The sequence below is a fragment of the Drosophila ficusphila genome, unplaced genomic scaffold (genome assembly GCF_018152265.1).
Source record: "Drosophila ficusphila isolate 14025-0441.05 unplaced genomic scaffold, ASM1815226v1 contig_106, whole genome shotgun sequence".
NCBI classification, from domain to species: domain Eukaryota; kingdom Metazoa; phylum Arthropoda; class Insecta; order Diptera; family Drosophilidae; genus Drosophila; species Drosophila ficusphila.
Window position 1 is genome coordinate 4956234 of NW_025063993.1, and position 21327 is coordinate 4977560.

Sequence of the window (21327 nt, forward strand, 5' to 3'; positions counted from 1 at the left end):
TTTTCGCATTTTATTTATTTGAATTTTCGCCTGCACACGGATTACTCTGACGCTAGCTAAGAGTTGACTTACATCGATACAATTGATATGGGTGATGGCTAAGCTTCGCTCCTCACACCTCGACCTAAATCAGAGAACTCGTTTCGGGATATTTTCGGGGGATATGTGTGGTTTTCAAGGGGGCATAACGAAACTATGACCAGGAAATCGCGGTAGTCCTGGCTTTGTCCATTTACATCCAGCTAAATTCATTGTTCAAGCAGAGTCTTAGGCGTACGTGTAGATCTGAATACAAGTGAGTATATAGCACAGTTATAACTTGAATTTAGCGTTTGCTCATTTGGTTTTGAATTGCTTAAGCCTTGTACATCTATGTCTTTAAAATTATTATTTAGATTTACGTTACGTTATTATTGGGCAGCATTCCATTCGAATGATTTTCTGAAAATGTTTCCTTGTCCCCGCCTTTTGTGTATAGATGCTTGCAAAAATATTTATCCGGCCTGTGTTGGTTGTTCGCCCTTGGTTTAGTACTAACCCTATCGTTCACATACCTAAACTTACTGCCTCGATATGTTCAAATCCTAAGTATAACTTGCCGCCTCGCCGTCCCTTTCCAGTTTTCCTTTACAATCCTAACCATCCGGGGGGGCCTTAAGTATCGCTATGCTGTACAAATCTTAAACTCTACGCTCCTCTATATATCTCTGCCCTCCTCCGATCGGGTTTTATTTCATGGCTTGCGTGGGAATCGTTTACGCTATGTGAGTTGCTGCCACTGCTGTTGATGTTGCTGCTGCTGTTGTTGCTGTTGCTGTTGATGTTGCTGCTGCTCGTGTTGCTGCTGTCGAAGCTTTTCGGCCTTCCAACTGGATTCGCCCACACTCAGCGGATAGGGTATAATATCCGGCTGTTGTTCCGAGGACATGTTGTCCACATCATTGTGGTCGATGTTGTTGTTGTCGCTGCCGTTGTTGTCTGCCACATCCGCTTCGTTGTCCTTGTTGTTGCCAATGTTGTTGTTGGTCGGCTCATTTGGCTCGCCATTAATTTCGCGGTTCCGGCCGTGGTTATTGTTTTTGTAATTGTAATAACCATATTTATTTGTGTTAGACATATTGTCGTTGGTGTTTCTGCTGATGTTGCTGCTGTCGGCATTGCAATTCTGTGGGCCAAAAAAAGAGGGGAAGGAGAAAAACCATATGAAATTGTAATATAAATTTGTGGAACACAAATATTCCGTTTTCACAGAAGCTTAATTAAATTCTTGTCTCTTGTTTACGGCGCAAATTGCACGCGTTTCTCGGATATTTTCTGTGCAGCATTTTTCGATTTTGCATTTACTTTCGCTTTGAAATACTATCTTCAATAAGAATTTTTTATTAAAATGTAAAGAGATAGCACAAAAATCTTTATGAAGTTTTATTTATCGGTTTGTGGAGAATTCGTTTTGCCACAAGTAAAATTTTACTGACGTATATAAGTAATTAATAATTAATAAATGTATTATTTTTTTCATTTAGCATATATTAAACAAAATTATAAACAAATAAGGTTCCCTTTTTTGTTGTTATACTTTAAATATTGAATTAAGTGTGTACTGCATTGATAATAAATTATCTTTCAAGTTTATAGATTATATGTTTTGGTCGATTTAGTCAAGTGCTGTTTGCTTGCGAAGTAGATAAGGCACCCCAAGAATAACCACAATATGCACTTGAACCACTTGTAACTATTGCACAAATTACACAAACAAAACTTGACATGTGAACAAATAGTAGAAAAAATTATACTCGATGTGAATAGTGCAAAACAAATATTGATAAACTGTCATTTAAAATAAGAGGTTTTATTTCTAAACCTAAGTAATCAACTAACATTATTTAATATTTAAATCAGTACGTTTTGTAGAAGGATAGATAATTGTAACCGCAAAAAATGTTGGACTAATTTGATATGACATCCAATGCCGAACTGTATAAAAGCCCATATTCCGTGGCTTAGAATATAATTTGCATTTGTGCAATTTAACAAGCTAAGCAAAAATCAACCTAAGTCATGAGTGCCTGTGTAGAAGAAACGGCTTTCTCGAAAACGAAGGAGACCACCAGGATTGTAATTATCGGAGCAGGTGCATCTGGAATTGCGGCTGCCACTAAGCTTTTGGAGCAAGGATTCAAGAATGTCCAGCTTTTCGAGGCAGAGGATCGGATCGGAGGTCGCATAAACACTGTTCCATTTGCGAATAGCTTTGTGGACCTGGGAGCTCAGTGGTGTCACGGGGAAGAGGGCAATGTGGTCTACGAGACGGTTAAGGACTTGGATGTCCTCGACAGGACCGGCGACTTTGCCGTTTACTTTGTGCGATCCAACAAGGAAATCCTCTCCGACGAACAGACCAAGGTTCTAAAGGAATTTAAGGATGAATTTGAAGTAAAACCAGACTGTGAGGGATCCGTTGGCGACGCGTTAAACGAAAGTTATTGGAAGGAGGTGGGCCAGAAGGCGTTTCCAGACAACAGGACCATTGCTAAGGAGGCTCTTGACTGCATGAAAAGGCACATTTGCAGTGAGGATGCCTGCGATACCGTGTCTGAACTTTCGCCTCGCAACTATTTGAACTTCCATCAATCCGGTGGCGATCAGAATCTCAGCTGGCGGCAGAAGGGCTTCTGGAAGTTCCTGAGCATATTGCTGAATGCCAACGAGGATCAACCCGGGGATCAAGGAGTCCTTAAAGGACACGTGCACCTCAACAAAAGAATTGCTGAGATCAATTGGTCAGGAAGCGGGGAAACAACTCTGCGCTGCTGGAACGGTCAGATAGTATCAGCTGATCACGTAATCTGTACCGTCTCCCTGGGAGTTCTCAAGGAGAAGCATCCAAAGCTCTTTGTTCCAGCTCTTCCAGCTGACAAAGTTAGGTCCATTACAGGTCTAAAGCTTGGTACAGTGAACAAGTTCCTTCTGGAATTCGAAGTGCAGCCATTCCCAGAGGAGATGAGGGGCATAGCTTGCCTTTGGTTGGAAGAAGACCTCAAGGAGTTGCGAGGTAGCAAGTTCTTCTGGTTGGAGAGCATCTGCGGATTTCATCGGGTGGATCGTCAACCGCTGTTACTGGAGGGATGGATCATTGGAGCCCACGCCCGCTACATGGAAACCCTCAGCGAGGAAAAGGTCCTCGAAGGTCTCATGTGGCTCTTCAGGAAGTTCCTTAGCTTCAGCGTTCCCTATCCCAAAAATCTCTTACGCTCACAGTGGCACTCCAATCCGAATTTCCGGGGCAGCTACAGTTGCTACCCCACCTATGCAGATGAACTTCGCACGGGGCGCACGGATTTGGGGTCACCACTGGTTCATGTCTCCGGAAGACCAAGGGTTCAGTTCGCCGGAGAGGCCACGAGTCAAACCCACTTCTCCACGGTTCATGGAGCCACTGAATCAGGATGGCGCGAGGCCGATCGACTCATTGAATTCTACAAAGGACGAGCTGAAAACTAGCAAAAGTGACAAAAAAAAAAAATATGGCAGTAACGAAGCTTTAACAAAAAAAATATTTAAACATGCATTATAAATTACATTTTATTATCAAGTCACCAAAAAAAAGCACACACAACATAATAAAAAAAAATTATTTTATTAATTTAATCTACTCAATGCAACAGAGCCCAATTAATTTATGTAATCAAATAAAATTATAAACATTTTAATCAGTACGTTTTGTTCTAGGACAGATATTAGTAACCGCAAAAAATGTTGGACTAATTTGATATGGCACTCAATGCTGAAAAGTATAAAAGGCTCATGTTCTATTGTTTGGAAAAGAGTTTACGTTTGTGCATTTTAGCAAGCTTAGCGGAACACAAACCAAATCATGAGTACCTGTGTAGAAGAAACGGCTTTCTCGAAAACGAAGGAGACCACCAGGATTGTAATTATCGGAGCAGGTGCATCTGGAATTGCGGCTGCCACTAAGCTTTTGGAGCAAGGATTCAAGAATGTGCAGCTTTTCGAGGCAGAGGATCGGATCGGAGGTCGCATAAACACGGTTACCTTTGGGAATAGTTTTGTTGATCTGGGAGCTCAGTGGTGTCACGGGGAAGAGGGCAATGTGGTCTACGAAAAGGTTAAGGACCTGGATGTCCTCGACAGGCCTGGTGAATATACCATTTACTTTGTGCGTTCGAACAAGGAAATCCTCTCCAACGAACAGACCAACGTTTTCAAGGAATTCATGGGTAAATTCGATGTAAATCCAGATTGTGAGGGATCCGTTGGCGACGCCTTAACCGAAAGCTATTGGAAAGAGATGAACACTCAGTCGATTTTAAATGACAAATCCATTATAAAGGAGGCTCTCGATTTCTTGAAAAGGCGCATTTGCAGTGAGAATGCCTGCGATAGTGTGTCTGAACTTTCGCCTCGGAACTACTTGAACTTTCAGGAGTCTGGTGGCGATCAAAATCTCAGCTGGCGGCAGAAGGGCTACAAGAAGTTCCTAAGTGTACTACTAAAATCTAACGAGGATCAACCCGGTGACCATGGAATCCTTAAAGGAAAGGTACACTTAAACAGAAGAATTGCCGAGATCAATTGGTCGGGAAACGGTGAAATAACACTGCGCTGCTGGAATGGTCAAATATTCTCCGCTGATCACGTAATCTGTACTGTCTCCCTGGGAGTTCTCAAGGAGAAGCATCCAAAGCTCTTTGTCCCAGCTCTTCCAGCTGACAAAGTTAGCTCCATTAAAGGTCTAAAGCTTGGTACCGTGAACAAGTTCTTCCTGGAGTTCGAAGTGCAGCCACTGCCAGAGAAAATGATGGGCATTGCTTGCCTTTGGTTGGAAGAAGACCTCAAGGAGTTGCGAGGTAGCAAATTCTTTTGGTTGGAGAGCATCTGCGGATTTCATCGAGTGGATCGTCAACCACTGTTACTGGAGGGCTGGATCATTGGAGCCCACGCCCGCTACATCGAAACCCTCAGCGAGGAAAAGGTCCTCGAAGGTCTCTTGTGGCTCTTCAGGAAGTTCCTTAGCTTCAGCGTTCCCTATCCGAAAAGCTTCTTGCGGTCCCAGTGGCACTCCAATCCGAACTTCCGGGGCAGCTACAGTTGCTACCCCACCTATGCAGATGAACTTCGCACGGGACGCACGGACTTGGGGTCACCACTGGTTGATGTCTCGGGAAGACCAAGGGTTCAGTTCGCCGGAGAAGCCAAGAGTCGAACCCACTTCTCCACGGTTCATGGAGCTACCGAAACAGGGTGGCGCGAGGCAGATCGTCTTAATGAATTCTACAAAGGGCGAGCTGAAAACTAACATAAGAGGCAGAAAGCACTTAACGCTCAAAACCCACAAAAGAAAATTGCTTTAACATTAAAAAAATAATAATAATAATAAATACTCCGTAGTTGTTCATAATTTATGGAAATAAATTTACATTTTTTATCACTAAATTGCAATGAAAAATATTTTAAACCAGGCAAAAAAATTTTACCGTATTTTTAATAGATTTTAGATAGTTTAATATCCCTGCCAAGTGACATCTGAAGTTTCTTTTAGACACCTGACCATGTTTTCGTTTCTGTGACATTTCAACACTCAAGCAAAATTCCCAACTAAACAACACGCTGAGTGCAAAACAATAATTTTGAGGAATTTAATCTACTGAATGCAAAGGCGTGTCATCGTGCTCCTGCATAAAGGAATCCCAACTAAACCCATTTAATGCCGGCGCAAGTGAGTTAGTTGTACAATTAAGCCGAATGTTCCACTCCCAGCTATGTCAAGAGTGCCAACTCCGACTGTCAGCCACTCGCTATCCCCATCTCGATGTCCATCCACATCCACATCCACATTCCGTTCACCACTGCCACATTGCAATCAGCAAACACAGAGAAATACTTTGCCAGTCATAACAACCATTACCTGGCCCATAACACAAGTCCGGCAAAGAACAGAAACGCAGACAGAATCAAGAAGAGGGACACCGGCAGGAGCAGGACGACTGCTCTGCCATCTAGGCAAATGTGTGTCCTTTGGTCAAACAGAGACTTGTTTAACATTGTCACTCGAGGAGTCACGAGCACGTGGATGAACATCAGGACACTAAGTGAAAAATATGACTTGAAAGCAAGAAATTAGTTTTAAAAATCAACGATCCGATGCTTGAAAGGTTACTCACTTTGTCACAAAGATTCGAGTGAATTTGTAAGAACTTCTCAGAGATTCAAAATACTATGCGACGTGTTTTTAATTATCTTAAGATATTTAAAAATATTTAAAAGAAAACCTAAAAAATATTTTGATTTAAATTACATAGTGTTTGTTTTGTGATGTCTTATATATTTTAACCAGCATGTATCAAAAAAAAAAAAAAAAAAAAACATGAACAAATTTAAAGGGTTGATTATAAACTTGAAAAGAAAACAAATTTGCAATTTGGAAGCAAAAAATGTTATAATAATCATTTTCAACAACAAAACTATTTGTTCTGAAATTTATTACACATGTTTATTTCTCGGTGTAGTGGAACAAAAACCTCGTATCCTGCTGGCTAGAAACCGTAGGCAACGGATCCAAGGAGTGGCGCTCTGGCGGCGCATTAACCAAGGGATCGGCACTCGGATTGCAACACGAAAAGGGGAAGGTTCGGCGGAAAAGCTTCAACAGATGTGGCCAACTTGTAGTCGGGTTTTCCTTCTTTTGACTCGAAGGGCGACAAAGTCGCATATGTAATTGGGAAAGGGGTTAGTTCGAGGAAGGGGTGATGAACTACGAGCAGGAAAGGACTACGACCACCAGGGCGACATGCAAACAAACAAACAAATGCAAACACACAGAAGCGGACTGAAAACGACACACGGTGAAAAACTAAAAGAAGTTGTGTCCTTTAACAATAGATCAATAAACTAAGATCCATAGGTTCCTCCTTCAAATGTCATGCACCCTTTATAATTTTAAATCATTTGGGCGAACAAAGAAATTCACTTAAATGTCACCGACCTTCAAAATTGAATATTTATATGTAAAAAATTATTTAAACTAAATAAAAACATAGTTCCCAAATTTCTAGCTTTATTGGGAATATTATTCTTGACAAACATTTTGTAGCTCGGATATTGTCAATATATTTATTAAAATTGTTTTTGGTTTGTGACTAACTTTATTCTGCTTTAAAATTCAATTCCTACATCTAGAAAAACTCCTTAAAATTTTTTTCTCTCTGTTCATTATGTTGGAATGGTAGGACAACCAAGGATAAAGTAGAAAAACATAGGAGCAAGGATATTTTGAATGTTTTGGCCCCAGCTCGGCATAAATTTGAATTTTCAACATGGGCAGCCAAAGTGCTTCTCTGCTTTTGCCGGCCGGCAATTGCTGGGGCATTTCTGATCCTGTTCCTGCTCCTGCTTCTGCTTCTTCTCCTGCTCCTGATTCCTGCCTCCTGTTGGATGTTGTGGTTTCTGTGGCCATCCATGGCTGGTCTCGCCCAGTTTGGTTGGCCTTTGGGCTGCGTTTTTGCTGCACAAACTACTGGTATGTGCTAAACTGATTTCAGCTTTCCGTATTCCGCACGTAATCTGAACTTTTGCATGTGTGAGACCTCAGTGGCCACGCCCCCTGCCCACTGCTCACCACCCACCGCCCACTGCCCACGCCCTTCGTTTTCGGATCGAGTGTTTGCAAATGTTCCGAAAAACAGGCGCAATTACAATGTTGTTTGCTGCTCTCGCTGCAAATGAGTTGGTCAACATGTTTGGCTTTTATTTGGTTTTTTTTACGAATGCGCTTGAAATTTGTTTGCCATTGCATGCCTTGAAATTTAAAGAACTGCTTTTTATTATAGAGTCAAGACCCAGGCAAACAGACATGCCAGAAAAACGGTTATTGTGTCTGAGCTCAGACATTAAAATTGGCCATAAAATATTAACGAACTGTGGAAAAGCAGTAAATTGATTTGTAAGCCAAAGCTTACATCACATTTGTTTTAGGTTTGGCAGTCTAGGTCATAAGTTTTCAAGTCAACTACTTAGAGATGTAAAGGCGTTAATAATCAATTATCGTAAATTATTAAACCTATTTTCCTTGGTTGCTAAGCTATTGATCAACTACAAATTAGATACACAACTTATATCTAATCTTGCAAAGTACCTTATTGATTGCAGCTATAAAATGGTTCATTAAAATTGACTAGAGATTAAAGCCTTGACCCTTCTTAAAATAGCCGCATTTACCGATTAGATATCAGAAAAATTAACAAGAAATTTTCCTAAAATCAAATTGTATGGTTCATAAAGAATGAGTTTCAAATTTATTTATTTAACTTATTCTTTATTTGTATTTATTTTTTTCTTTTATGTGAAACTCCTTTACAAGGTCACACTCTCCACACAACTTGAAAATTCTTTTTAATTTCCAAGCAGGTTTTAATGGCAATGCACTAAGTAATTAAATAAAATAAATATCTCAAGTTTTCACACCCCATTGCCTGTGGCCAATCTCGATTTCACGGGTGTGGAAAACGTTTCCCGGCTGGAAAACCTGCTGCTCACAGCCGAGCTGTTCTCGACTGGTAGTAGAGGTTCAAGCGTTCCGCCTCGCGCCATCCCGTTTCCACGGCTCCGTGGACCGTGGAGTAGAAGTGCTTGTGCGTGGACTCCCCGGCGAACTGGAGGCGTGGCCTGCCGCCCACATCCTGGAGAGGCGATTCCAGGTCCCAGGCGCCCGTTCTCAACGCATCCGTGTAAGTGGAGCGGAAGGTGTAGCTGCCCCGGAAGTTGGGATTCGCATGCCACTGGGTTCGCAGCATCCGAAGCGGATGGGCCATCGCAAAGGGCAGGAACTTGCGGAAGAGCCAGAGCAGACCCTCCAGCACCTTCTCCTCGGTGAGCGTCTCCATGTGTCGGGCATGGGGTCCTATGATCCAACCCTGCAGGATGCGTGGCTGCCTGGAAACCGGATAGAAGCCGAACACACTCTCCAGCCAAAAGAGTTCGGAGGCCCGCAGCTCCTCCAGATCCTGCCTCAGCCACAGGCAGTTAAAACCAGGCCAATCCGCTGGCAGTGGGGGATTCTCGAACTCCAGGAAGAGCTTGTCCACGGTGCCCAGCTTGAGACCCTCTATGGCTCTCACTTTTTCAGCTGGCAAAGCGGGAACAAAGAGCTTGGTGTGCTGCTCCTTGAGAACTCCCAAGGAAACCGTGCATATCACATGATCCGCGGTGATGACCTCACCATTCCAGCAACGTAGGACCAGCTCATCCGCTCCTTGCCAATTAATCTGGGCAATTCGTCTGTTGAACAGCACGTGACCCTTGAGAATGCCCAGATCATCGGGATTATCCTCCTGGGCTTTCATGAGTAATCGCAGGAATCTCTTGTAACCCTTGTCCCGCCAGTTGAGGAGCAGTTCGCCCTCGCAGAGCCAGTACTCCAGGTGACCCTTTCCGGAGACCTCGAACAGGTGATCCGCCGCCTCAACGGAAGACTCGAACTTGTGGAACACCTCCAGGAACTCTTCGGCAATTGTGCGGTCAATGGGCTCGATTTTGGCCAGCTCCTTCCAGTACTTCATGTTTATGTAGTCACCCAAGGAGCCCTCGAAGTTCAGGAGCTCAGTCTGCCTGTCCGGAATCGAGTTATCTGCTATACTTTTCAGCTGATCTGCTATATTCTCGGGCAGGACTTCCTTGTTGGAGCGCACACACTTAAACGTTTCGTAGTGGGGTTCCGTGACCTCCAGGAGATCAAGATCCTTGACTCGTTCGTAGACCACATTTCCCTTCTCGCCATGACACCACTGGGCACCCAGATCAACTACATTATCCGCAAAGGGAATCGTGTGAACTCGACCTCCGATTCGATCCTCTGCCTCCAGGAGAAGGACATTCGGGAATCCCAACTCCAGAAGACGAGTAGCAGCGGCTATTCCCGCGGATCCCGCACCCACGATCACAATTCGAGCGGTTTGTTTGGTTTTACTCAGCAGACGTAGAGATGCCGAGCTCATGGTGGTTAAAACGTGAACTTAAATTTCTCAAAACAACCGGCCGTGTTTCACCTTCGACGCTCGTCACGCAACTAAATGTGTTTCTTCACTTTCACTCGCTCTTATCCCACTTTTCAATAGTTCCTGCTCTCTTCTTCACTATCTCTAAGTATTTATGGGTCTCAGCGATAAGAACAAAACCACCGATAAGGCGGTCTTCATTGTTCCCCATTGGAATTGGTGTTATGTCAATGTTATTAAAGCGAAAATAAAACAATTGACAAGCTAACAATGCAAAATCAGCACTTAATAGGAGTTTTTAAGAGAGTGGCACGTACTTCAAGAGAGCACTGGCTTTCTCTTAAATTAAGCTCTCTGCACGCAGACAAAAATAGAATTTGTTTTTCAGTCTTTCGTGTTTTTAAAAATTACCATAAAACAAAGTTGACCTCATTGATTTAAATTTTGAACTTGGGTCTTAATAGACTTCCATAATTGATTGGGTTTTAATGGTACGTTTGTAAAAATTATTCACTGACCATGTTTTTGAGTTAATATTGTATAAAGAGCTTTGCTTGGCAATGGTTAAATATATTTACAAAAAAAATATGTTGAATCAAAATTTTTTGAACTAACAAATTTAAAATAAATAAGTAAACAAATTTATTATAAATACTATAATAAAAATTATCATAAAACCATTTTTTATTAAATATTTTGGTACGAAACTGTCTTAAATATTACAGAATTTTTATTCTACAACTAGTTTTGGATTTGTTATTAGGTTGTTTAAATATTAGATAAAACTATAGTGTTTCCCTTTATTTCACGACTTCTCTATTCTATGAATTATATTACCAACTTCTAGCTATTTTTCTTCAATTTTATATGCAAGTCGACCAAATGAGATAGAAAATGCAATTTGTTTTAATCGCGTAAGCTGATTTAAGAAAACAAATTTCTGTGGCTAAAACACAACTATTCGCAAATCGACTATCTTTGTTGTCAACTACTTGAAAATAAAACCATAGCAAGATTACAAAGGAATGGCAAAACAAAGGCCTCACTTAAGGCACACAAACAATTGAACGCACACTCCCTGTTAGAATTTTTAACTTACCACCCGAATGTGTGCAACAAAATGTTTTCGTTCGGTTTGCCAGTGGCCCAGTGAGCTCCTTTGATGAATGTATTCATAAAAATCCAATCATTGCAATTGCACAGCGCATACGGGCGGGCGAAGGCAAGGCATTCAAGATGAATTCGCCAAAATAATGGGAAAACACAACAGACAGCTGGGCGCGGAAAAACCCTCGTCCTTCGACCACCGCCCACCGCCATTTGCCCGCACAAAATGGGTAACTCCCCTCGCAAACAAGCAGTTAACAAAAAAAATGCAGCAATAATTTTTTTTCGGAAAACAAAAACACAATTGTGCATAGACTAGGAAAATAACCAGAGGAAAATATAACCGATTAAGAGGAGAGAGTTAGGTGGTACCTACTCTCAAAAAAAAATATATTGAAAATAAATATAAACCAGTAAATATAAACCAAATATTACCAAAACTCTTAATTTTAGATAACACAATATTATATAAATACATATATTGAAATTGCCAAAAATAAAAACTAAAAAAAAAATATTATCAAATATATAAAATAAGTATTTTGGTAATATTGTTTGATTTGTATTTACCAAAATACCAATTTTTAGGGATAACACAATATTAAACAAATGTAATTAATGCTGGCTGGTTTCTCAGTAAAAAGAAAGTCATCGTCAAACAATCATTTGAGTACCAAATTCAAAGCTCTTCAGAAACATATCGACTTCTTTATTAAGGGGTATTTTACCTTCAGCAAGAACATTCACAACAACAAAAGATGCGATTAAAATGACAATTGAAAGCAATTTTCGTGCATCTGGTACAGGAAGTGCGGGCAAAAAAGATTGAGGAGGGGAAACGATTGTCGAGGTAAGGACACAACCGAATGATTGCCTGAAATGGCAGGCGAATACGGTTGGCCTGTGTAATATGACATCGTTTATGGGCCTGCTGCTGCAGGAATGCCAAGGAAAAGTCAAGAACAGCCCGAAACCCGAATACCCAACCCAACCCAACCTCTGGTACTCACATTCGTGCTGCATTCACATTTCAGTATCCATTCGACGGCAATGAATTTATTCTCGATTTGTATCTGATGTGATTGCAGGAATTCCTGATCGATTGGCTCCAAGGCGACGGTATCCCATAACTGTGCATTTTCCGGCACAGCCTCCTCGTCCTCATCCTCGTCTTCGCCCATATCCTCGTCATCCTGGGGCGCCTTCAGTTGCCTTTTTCTGCCCAGCTCCCATCGCTTTACGTAGTTAATTGGATCGACAGCATTTAAAGGACACAACAGCTCGACCTGAAAAGGCAAAAAAAAAACGGGCATAAAAGAGAATCATTGTAGAAAGATTGAAGCCGTAAGGAGTTGAAATCTCGGCTGAGCGGATTTCCTGTTCTTCGGAAAAAAATGCGTTTGCTAGTTTACGGGGAAGGAAGAGGTGTTAAGTTGATTTCGACATCTGGGCAGCATTTGACTTTTAATTTTGCTGCCTCTTGGCATTTCCGCTTGTTGTTGCAGGTCTGCAAATTGACGTTTTAATGCAATTTGCTTTTTAATTAAACGTGAAAGGCAGCTGAAAGGTAGCAGCCAATAAACTAAGCAAGAACGACATTGTACAACTGATTTCTGGGTATAAACAGCAACCTGAGTCGGGCCAATTAGACTCATGGGAATCAAATTCTCGTTGAGTCTATGTTTAAATAGGCACAAACAAGGAAGGAAGATATTGGTAATGCTTTATGCATAAATAAATAAATTATTAAACAACGATTTTGTATTAATAGGCTGTTAAAAACAAATTAGATTGGAAAGCAATATTTGTTTGACTAAATATATGTAATTGAATAAAATATGTAAAAAAAATTGATGAAAATTGATTTGTCTGTTTATATTTTTAGAATGATCAACAAAATCAATTTACTCAAATATGTTGTCCCCTTACGCTTTAATTATATTTTACTATATTTTAGATTATATTATATTTTCGTTTAATTAAATTTTACTTTATACCAGACAATTGAAAAGATTGAAGGACAAAATCCAAACAAACTAAAGCTTAAATTTTTATCTAGCGCTTTGGTGCAATAAAATACTGTGCTTTTATTAAGGAAAAACTTTTTCCCATTCTGAAATTGTTTAAATTTTCAAATTTAAATTCACGAATCTGCACAAACAGATAAGTTTATTAACTGATGGCTGAAATCATCAGAGCAATGACAATTTTTATAAATATTTAACTTTACGAAAACAGTAAATACGTCCCCGTGATTTCGACAGATGAGTCGGTTCAGATAGATGGATTTCATTTATTTCGCAATATTCCTTTATATTTTCATTTCTTGGAAGCGGCTTTGCTTGAATTCAATTGTTTGAAATCCCTTTATTATCCTTAAAGCAGAAAAACAACCAATCAATCTATAGTTTAATTAATTTATTGTTGGCTTACCATCAATTTAAAGGGTATTTTTAAAGTGTATTATTCCGTATTAAATCTCTAACTATCTGCGTCTTTTAATGGTAGTCAATTGCATTGCTTTTAGATTAACGATAATTTAATTGAAAAGGACAAACAGCCAACGACAAGCTGGGATGCTGGAAATGCAAATTTCTGCAAGCTGCGAAAGGAAAGCAACGGAAAAGAAAAGCGGGAAACTCAATCCGCGGGGATTTTCATCTCCTCCTTGGGCGCCAGGTGGTCGGGCTGTGAGCTCAGCCCGTCTTAGCCCAGTTGCCACTTGGCAGGTGCGGAATAGATTCGCGGCAACCGCTCCCGGACTCCGACTCACCTGTATCGTTGTGGAAGCCGCCGGGGCACAGCACTTGACCCCGCGGTGGCAGCGTCCACAGAGCTTCGGTCGATACAGCTTTCGGGAAACGCACTCGCCCAGGCGAATCCTGGCAGGACCCAGTCGCTGGATGCTCCTGCACTCGTGGCCCTTCTGTGGGGAAAATAGGGAAAAAGGGAAGATAACCGAGATAAATAATGAGATCGAAACTCTTTAATGCAACACAACAATATTGCGAAGATGGGAGACCATTAAAATTTTAAATTCGTTCATTCCACACCTTTAGTGTTGCGAAAAAGCATTTTTTAATAACATAGCAAACAAAACAAAAAAAATGATTAGCATGCTTAAATTATCATAAATGGATATAAAAAAAGTGTATATTTTTTGTTATCACCAGTTTTTTATGCAAAATTTAAGTCTTTAAATAAAACACAATAAAATTCATTAATAAGAATGACTCGTTTTAAATAGTTTGATTTGTGTTAAACGAGCCATAAGTTTGGAGTTAAAAATAGTAATTATTTTTAATAAATTCTTAACTCTAAAGCATTTTTTTGACTTGATAAAATCTAAATACATATTTAAAAAATTAGAAAATTAAATATTTTACTTAAATTTATTCTTGAAGTCTCAGTTGCACTTGTTTAGTGGATATTTTCCCAAAGTGGCAAGAGTGGTTTTTCATTAAAAGGACACTTACTCGTATCCTGTGGGCCGGCTCCACTCGCTCCTGGTGGTTGTGGTAATGCTGGGAGTGATGGGAGTGGCTGTGGCTGTGGCCATGATGCTGTTTCCGCTGGTGAACTAACGGCCTGAGGCTCCTGCTCCGCATTTTGTCCTCGTGCTCGTCCTTGTCGCACCTGCGATTCTCGCAGAGCCGCAAGTTGCTGAGTTGGTGGCAACCCGCGTGGGTGGAGGTGTGCCGCGTGGCGGTGCCAAGGCCGCAGGTCCGGCTGCAGGCGGTCCAGTTGCCGCTGGTGGTGCTGTTGTGGCAGGTGGCGTAGACTGCAACGAGAGCAGCGGTAAAGGATTGCTAATGAGCACGCTTATGATCGCCAGACACATTAATCACTGCCAATTGGCGAAAGCATAATTCTTACTCCGCTTCGTTAACATATTTTTCCCTTTTTAGCAAAATGGGTTACTATTTTTTTTTTTTTAATTTTTCAAAGCAATTTTTACCTGTTGCTCTATAGTTTTTATGTTCTGTTTTTACTTATTTCAATTAAAGTTAAAACGTTGAACACCCAAACTTTTATCCCCTCTTTATCTCCTTCGCTCTCTATTTTAGTTATCTAACGTAATTAAGAAAACATTTTTTTGTATTTATCCTTGCAGAGGGTATTATAATTTAATTTAGAAGTTTACAATGAAGTAAAAGAGACACCTCAGACCCCATAAATTATATATATTCTTAAACAGCATCGCTATCTGAATTGATTTAGGTATGTACGTCATTCCGTTTGTATGTCTCTATGCACACTTATCGCTTAGTTATAAACTTATCCCAAAATGAGACTAATACTATAAAGTCTACTATATCAAGCTGATGTTCTAAGGATGGAACCGACCATAGAAATGAATGCAAGGGTATATAAACATCGACTAGGTAAACATAGCTTTATTCCTTGTTTCCTTGAAATTTAAATCAGATTGTTGGAAAATTAATTATTTTCAAAAATGAGTCCAAAGGGAGAATCGTTTTCCTCAACTGAAGTATACGCCGTTGGAGATTGGGAGAAGCTGAAGCTGCTCCTGTGGAAGAATTGGGTTCTTCAGTGGAATCAAAAGATGCAAATAGTGTTTATTCTGGTTCTTCCTGTGATGTTCCTTCTTCTGATAGTGTTTATTCGTCTTATAGTCATGCCGGAAAGTTTGGATGAGACTCGATATCCACCCGTACCCATTTCGGACTTGAGGCTTTACATGAAGAAGGTTACGCAGGGAAATAGGATATTACACCAGAACGGTTCCCTGAATATACCAAAAAACTTTCTTTGCTACACTCCAGATACTCCATTTTTTGGAGCTGTTATGAATGCCACGGTATTGCGGCTCAGACTTTTGGGGAATCGTCCTTATGAGAACGCTTCGCATATGGAATATGATATGGTAATGCATAACTTTCTAGCCGGAGTGCAGTTCGAAACAAATATAGAGGCGACCAATGATCAGGGTTATCCACTAAGCTTAAACTACTCCCTGCGATTTCCCAGCGAACTGCGAACCATGGAAGGACCAATTATTGAAACGTGGCGTACATCCAGTAAGTTTTTGTCCTACGATGCGAAGGGTCCCCGAAATAGATTGGATAATGATGGCGGACTTCCGGTGGGATACCTTCGGGAAGGCTTTCTGCCAATCCAACATGCCCTAACCATGTCCTGGCTGAACTTATTGTCGGGTGTTAATGATAACGACCTGCCAGTAATAAATCTCAAGCGCTTCCCCTACGGAGCGATCACCTACGACCGATTGCTGAGTGGTCTGCGCCAACTCCTGCCCTTCGTGATCCTGCTCAGCTTTATTTATCCCTGCTCCACTGTGACCAAGTTCGTGACCGCCGAAAAGGAGCTCCAGCTCAAGGAGATAATGAAGCTGATCGGAGTCCACAACTGGCTGCATTGGGTCGCCTGGTTCGTTAAGAGCTACATAATGCTGATGCTGGTGGTGGCTCTCATTATGATTCTGGTTATGATCAAGTTCACCTCTTCGGTGGCGGTGCTCACCAATTCCGATTGGCCTCCGGTGCTGTTCTTCCTGCACACCTATGTTGTTGTGAGTATCTGTGTGTGCTTCATGTTGGCGGTTCTGTTTTCAAAGGCCAGCACAGCATCTGCAGTTGCAGCCATCTTCTGGTTCCTGACCTTCATACCCTACTCGTTCTCCTTCTATTACTACGAACGTATGAGCCTTCTGCAGAAACTGCTCATTTGCATGGTATTTTCGAACTCAGCTTTGGGATTCGGCATCCATGTCATCGTAGTTTGGGAAGGAACCGGAGAGGGCATCACCTGGGACAATATATTCCACCCCGTCTCAACAGACGATGATCTCACCCTGTTTTACGTGATCATGTCGATGAGTTGTGGAGGACTCATATTTCTGTTAATTTGCCTGTATTTGGAGCAGATATTCCCCGGCGACTATGGCATACCTCGTAAATGGTACTTTATTTTCCAGAGAAAAATACTGCAGCACTTTATGCCTTTGTATATAGTGAATGCACCAAACAACATTGGTGGATCTGAAAGGAAAGGAGAAAGTTGTAGGAAAGGAAGGGAAGCAGGAGTTCAATTGTGCAACCTTCAAAAGACATATGGCAAACACAAAGCTGTCAAGGGATTGAGTCTCAAGATGCATTGGAATGAAATCACAGTGCTACTCGGTCACAATGGAGCTGGCAAAACCACAACCATCAACATGTTGACCGGAGTAGTTAAACCCACAGCTGGAACCGCGATAGTCAATGGCTATGATATTCGAACCGATTTGGAGAAGGCTCGCCAATCCCTGGGAGTTTGCCCCCAAGTCAATATACTCTTCAGGAGCATGAGTGTGCGGGATCATATAATATTCTTTAGCAAGCTGAAGGGAGTTCGCGGTTCGAAGGCGGTGAAAAATGAGGTGGCTAAGTACGTTACCATGCTGAAGCTGCAGGACAAATCCTTTGTGGCCGCTGATAAACTATCTGGTGGCATGAAGCGAAAGCTTTCCCTTTGCTGTGCCCTATGTGGAAATGCCAGAGTTGTCCTCTGCGATGAACCGAGTTCGGGAATCGATGCAGCAGGTCGCAGAAGCCTCTGGGATCTACTGCAGAGCGAGAAGGAAGGACGCACCATTCTGCTGACCACTCACTACATGGATGAAGCCGATGTCCTGGGCGATCGAATAGCTATTCTATCCGAGGGAAAGCTGCAGTGCCAGGGAAGCTCCTTCAGTTTGAAAAAAAGGTTTGGCACTGGCTATCAACTGGTGTGCGTAATAAAGAATGGCTGCGATGTTGATGCAGTAACCAAGTTGGTAAACAAGTATATTCCTCACATAAAACCGGAAAGGCAGTTGGGAACCGAACTAACTTATCGTCTGCCCAACGAGTACTCCAAGAAATTTGCGTCACTACTAAAGGATTTGGATAAAAATTGTGATAACCTTAAGTTGGAGGGGTATGGCCTCAGCGGGGCAACTTTGGAAGATGTTTTCTTGAACGTCAACAGCGACAGAAGAGTTGAGGGTGGAGCGGAATCGCCTCAGGATAAAGAAGGTCTGGATTTAGTCTTTGATAAAGAAACAAAGGCAACACGATCTTCGACACGTTTCTGTATGTTCTGGCAGGCTCTCCTTTTGAAGAAAATATTTGTCACCTTCAAAAACTACTGGATAATTCTGATACACGTTTTATTGCCCCTTATAGTTATGGTCATGACCATTCTCAATTCGCGTGGAGGTAGAATTTACTACGAATTGCCAGCTATGCCCATATCCCTTTATCAGTACGATAAATCTTACGTTATTTTGGATGGTAATGCCACCGATGAAGCTTCATCTCTTGCTAAGGATTATAGTAAGCATTTAGAGCAGTATGACGACAGAGTAAAGTTGATAAGCACAAACGACTTCGAGGATTATATACTTAGTATGGGCAAAACCGAGGTCCGTCGAGTTGACTTCAACTTTTTAGCTGGAGTTACCATTGCGAGTGATAACCTAACTGTGTGGCTGAATAATAAGCCTCTGCATACCGCTCCATTGACCCTTAATTTACTGCACAATGCCTTGGCCATTAAATTTTTAGGAGAGAAGGCCTCTACATTCGTAACCAATGAGCCTCTGCCGTATAGCGATGATACCAAGACTTTGCGATTGAACAAAGGAGAGCGTTTGGGAGCTGAAATCTCGATTAACTTGACTCTTTGCATGGGTTTCGTAACAGCCTGCTATGCAGTTGCCATTATAAAGGAGCAGGAGACTAAGGCCAAACTCCTGCAATTGTTGAGTGGAGTGGATGTGTTTGCCTACTGGATGAGTCACTTCATTTGGGATTTTTTCATGTTTTTCATATCTGCATTAGTGGCGATATTAACGATTGCAGCTTTTCAGGAGATTGGATACTCAACGCCATTAGAGCTAAGTCGTTTCTTCCTTTTGCTGTTAATATTTGCCTGGGCTGCCATTCCCCTGAGTTATGTGCTCGCCAGTCGATTTTCGGACTCTGCCACAGGTTTCATCCGCATTGCCATCTTCAACACCTTGACCGGAACCGGTTTATTTATGCTGTTCTTGACCCTCAACTTCGAAGCTTTTCAGTTGAAGCATGTGGCAAAGCAACTCGCCTGGTACTTTCGCATATTTCCGCCGTACTGCCTGGCCAGCTCTACTCACAATATTCACATTGGATTCAGCATTCGAAGGGGATGTGAGGATAGTCGCCTTCAGAAGATTACCCAAAAATCCCGCTGTGCTGTTCCATTGTGCTGTAATATTCCAGACTATTTCGCTTGGGAGAACCCTGGTGTCTTGCCGGAAATCGTGTATTTGATTACGGTAGGTATAGTATTATTTTTGTACTTGATTGTGCTCGACACTAAGACTCTCGAGTCGATTTACGAATCTTGTTGCAAATTGTGTGCGGGACGTAAGCGTTCCACCGGAGGATCCACAAATGAAAATGAAGACGTTGCCATGGAACGATCGGTTGTAATAGACCTGATCAACGCGGAACGAAAAGATATACCTCTCTTGGTTAATAATATTACCAAAAAATATAAAGAAAAGCTGGCCGTTAGAGGAATCTCCTTTCATGTTGCACAAAACGAATGTTTCGGTCTTCTGGGAATCAATGGAGCTGGTAAGACCTCAACCTTCAAGATGCTTACTGGGGATGAGAAAATCACCTCCGGAGAGGCCTACATCGATGGCGATAACATATCCACCCATAAGGTGCATGGCAAAATCGGTTATTGTCCACAATTTGATGCCTTATTTGAAGACCTAACTGGACGGCAAACCTTGAGGATTTATTGCTTGTTGAGAGGAATCCGACGACGACTTGTGAGGGACATAATTTGGGAGATTTCTAAATCATTTGGATTTCAACAGCACCTGGACAAAAAAACGAAACATTACAGCGGAGGAAATAAGCGTAAATTAAGCACAGCTATAGCTGTACTCGGAAATCCCTCGGTTTTGTATCTGGATGAACCCACCAGTGGAATGGATCCCGGAGCTAGAAGACAACTTTGGCAGGTTATAGGCTTAATTCGATCTGCTGGAAAGTCCATTGTCTTGACCTCACACAGCATGGATGAGTGCGAAGCATTGTGCACTCGATTGGCCATAATGGTAGATGGCGAATTTAAGTGCATTGGCTCCGTGCAAAGCCTTAAAAATCAGTACTCAAAGGGACTCATTCTCAAGATAAAAGTCAAGCAAAAGAAGAAAACCTTCCAAAGAGTTGTGAAAACTTCATCGTCGTCAAGCGTTCATAGTTTATCAGCAGAAACAGCTCCTGCAAATGCTACAAAGGATTTTAATCAAAAAACTGTATTGGGAGATCGAGTTTCTAAAATTAATAAATTTATTTTGAAAGAGATTCCTGATGCTGAACTGCATGAGGAGTACAACGGACTGTTGACCTACTACATTCCACAAACAAAAATATTGCCTCACATTTTCCAGATGCTTGAAAGTAATGCAAGCAAGTTGAACATTGAGGATTATTTAATAACGCAAACACGGTTGGAGGAAATTTTCTTAGAGTTTGCCTCGAAACAGGAGACCTCTGAAATTACTACTACAAGGTGCGTATATTACCTTTTGATAACAAATAAAGATTTTAAAATGATTTTCTACATTTTTTTTCAGAAAATGCTGCTGCTGCTAATCTTAAAGTTTTATGTGTTGTTGCATAATATTTATAAGTAAATTTAATATATATTGAATGAATGGTTTAGAGTTTTCTAAATCTGACCTGAGTTTGCAGGAGCATTTTGCAAATTCTAATTTATAAATAGGAAGCAAAATTCCTTGGAATGAAGATGCTAAACTTTGTGTTGATTAAGAGAAGCCTCTCGGGTATCCTTTGTACTAATTGTTGCCCAGGAGCGGCAATGTGTTTTAACTCAGTCAAGGTCTCAACTGCTCGACTTGCCATTTAAGTCGCCAAAGGCTATTCCCGGTAGCTGCTGGCAGAAACGCTTAATATCTTGTTTATTTATTGCATTCTGCGCGTTTAATTAACACTTAATCCCTGTGTAAGTAATTACGCTGGAGCTCCAGCACTCGCTCCTCCTGCTGGTGAGCTGCCGTCTCGTGGAGGAATAATTCATCTTCATAAATATGCGCTGCACTCTCCACTCGGTTTAGGGGCATGATGTGGGTTTTCGGGGGCGCTTAAAAAGCATTAAGTTGCGCATCGGACACAGGCGACACGCC

General features: G+C 41.5%; 5 protein-coding genes across 5 annotated transcripts in view; 3 read left to right on the forward strand and 2 right to left on the reverse strand.

The window, feature by feature from the left end:
• The window catches only part of LOC108099864, a 63066-nt gene continuing 41739 nt past the window's right edge, over positions 1-21327 (reverse strand). Inside the window, exons 7-10 of the mRNA XM_017203512.2 lie at positions 14594-14898; positions 13891-14043; positions 12128-12403; positions 1-1165 (exon numbers count right to left, since the gene is read on the reverse strand). Of these exons, the coding sequence (XP_017059001.1) occupies positions 761-1165; positions 12128-12403; positions 13891-14043; positions 14594-14898 (1139 nt within the window). The 3' untranslated portion in view covers positions 1-760. The remainder of the gene's footprint in view (positions 1166-12127; positions 12404-13890; positions 14044-14593; positions 14899-21327) is intronic.
• LOC108099866 (spermine oxidase) lies at positions 2041-3710 on the forward strand. The gene has a single exon (XM_017203514.2). The coding sequence runs from the start codon at positions 2059-2061 to the stop codon at positions 3499-3501; it is 1443 nt and encodes a 480-aa protein (XP_017059003.1). The 5' UTR covers positions 2041-2058; the 3' UTR covers positions 3502-3710.
• Positions 3843-5378, forward strand: LOC108099867 (spermine oxidase-like). The gene has a single exon (XM_017203515.2). It carries the CDS (start codon positions 3875-3877, stop codon positions 5315-5317), a length of 1443 nt encoding a protein of 480 aa, XP_017059004.1. The 5' UTR covers positions 3843-3874; the 3' UTR covers positions 5318-5378.
• Positions 7745-10141, reverse strand: LOC108099865 (spermine oxidase). The gene has a single exon (XM_017203513.2). It carries the CDS (start codon positions 10008-10010, stop codon positions 8550-8552), a length of 1461 nt encoding a protein of 486 aa, XP_017059002.1. The 5' UTR covers positions 10011-10141; the 3' UTR covers positions 7745-8549.
• Positions 15536-20867, forward strand: LOC108099862 (phospholipid-transporting ATPase ABCA3). Its single transcript, XM_017203510.1, has 2 exons — positions 15536-20693; positions 20758-20867. The coding sequence occupies exons 1-2, from the start codon at positions 15574-15576 to the stop codon at positions 20774-20776; spliced, it is 5139 nt and encodes a 1712-aa protein (XP_017058999.1). The 5' UTR covers positions 15536-15573; the 3' UTR covers positions 20777-20867.

Bases quoted from the DNA above. Each gene is read 5' to 3' on its own strand.
- LOC108099866 (XM_017203514.2), top strand. From the start codon at position 2,059: ATGAGTGCCTGTGTAGAAGAAACGGCTTTCTCGAAAACGAAGGAGACC.
- LOC108099867 (XM_017203515.2), top strand. From the start codon at position 3,875: ATGAGTACCTGTGTAGAAGAAACGGCTTTCTCGAAAACGAAGGAGACC.
- LOC108099865 (XM_017203513.2), bottom strand. From the start codon at position 10,010: ATGAGCTCGGCATCTCTACGTCTGCTGAGTAAAACCAAACAAACCGCT.
- LOC108099862 (XM_017203510.1), top strand. From the start codon at position 15,574: ATGAGTCCAAAGGGAGAATCGTTTTCCTCAACTGAAGTATACGCCGTT.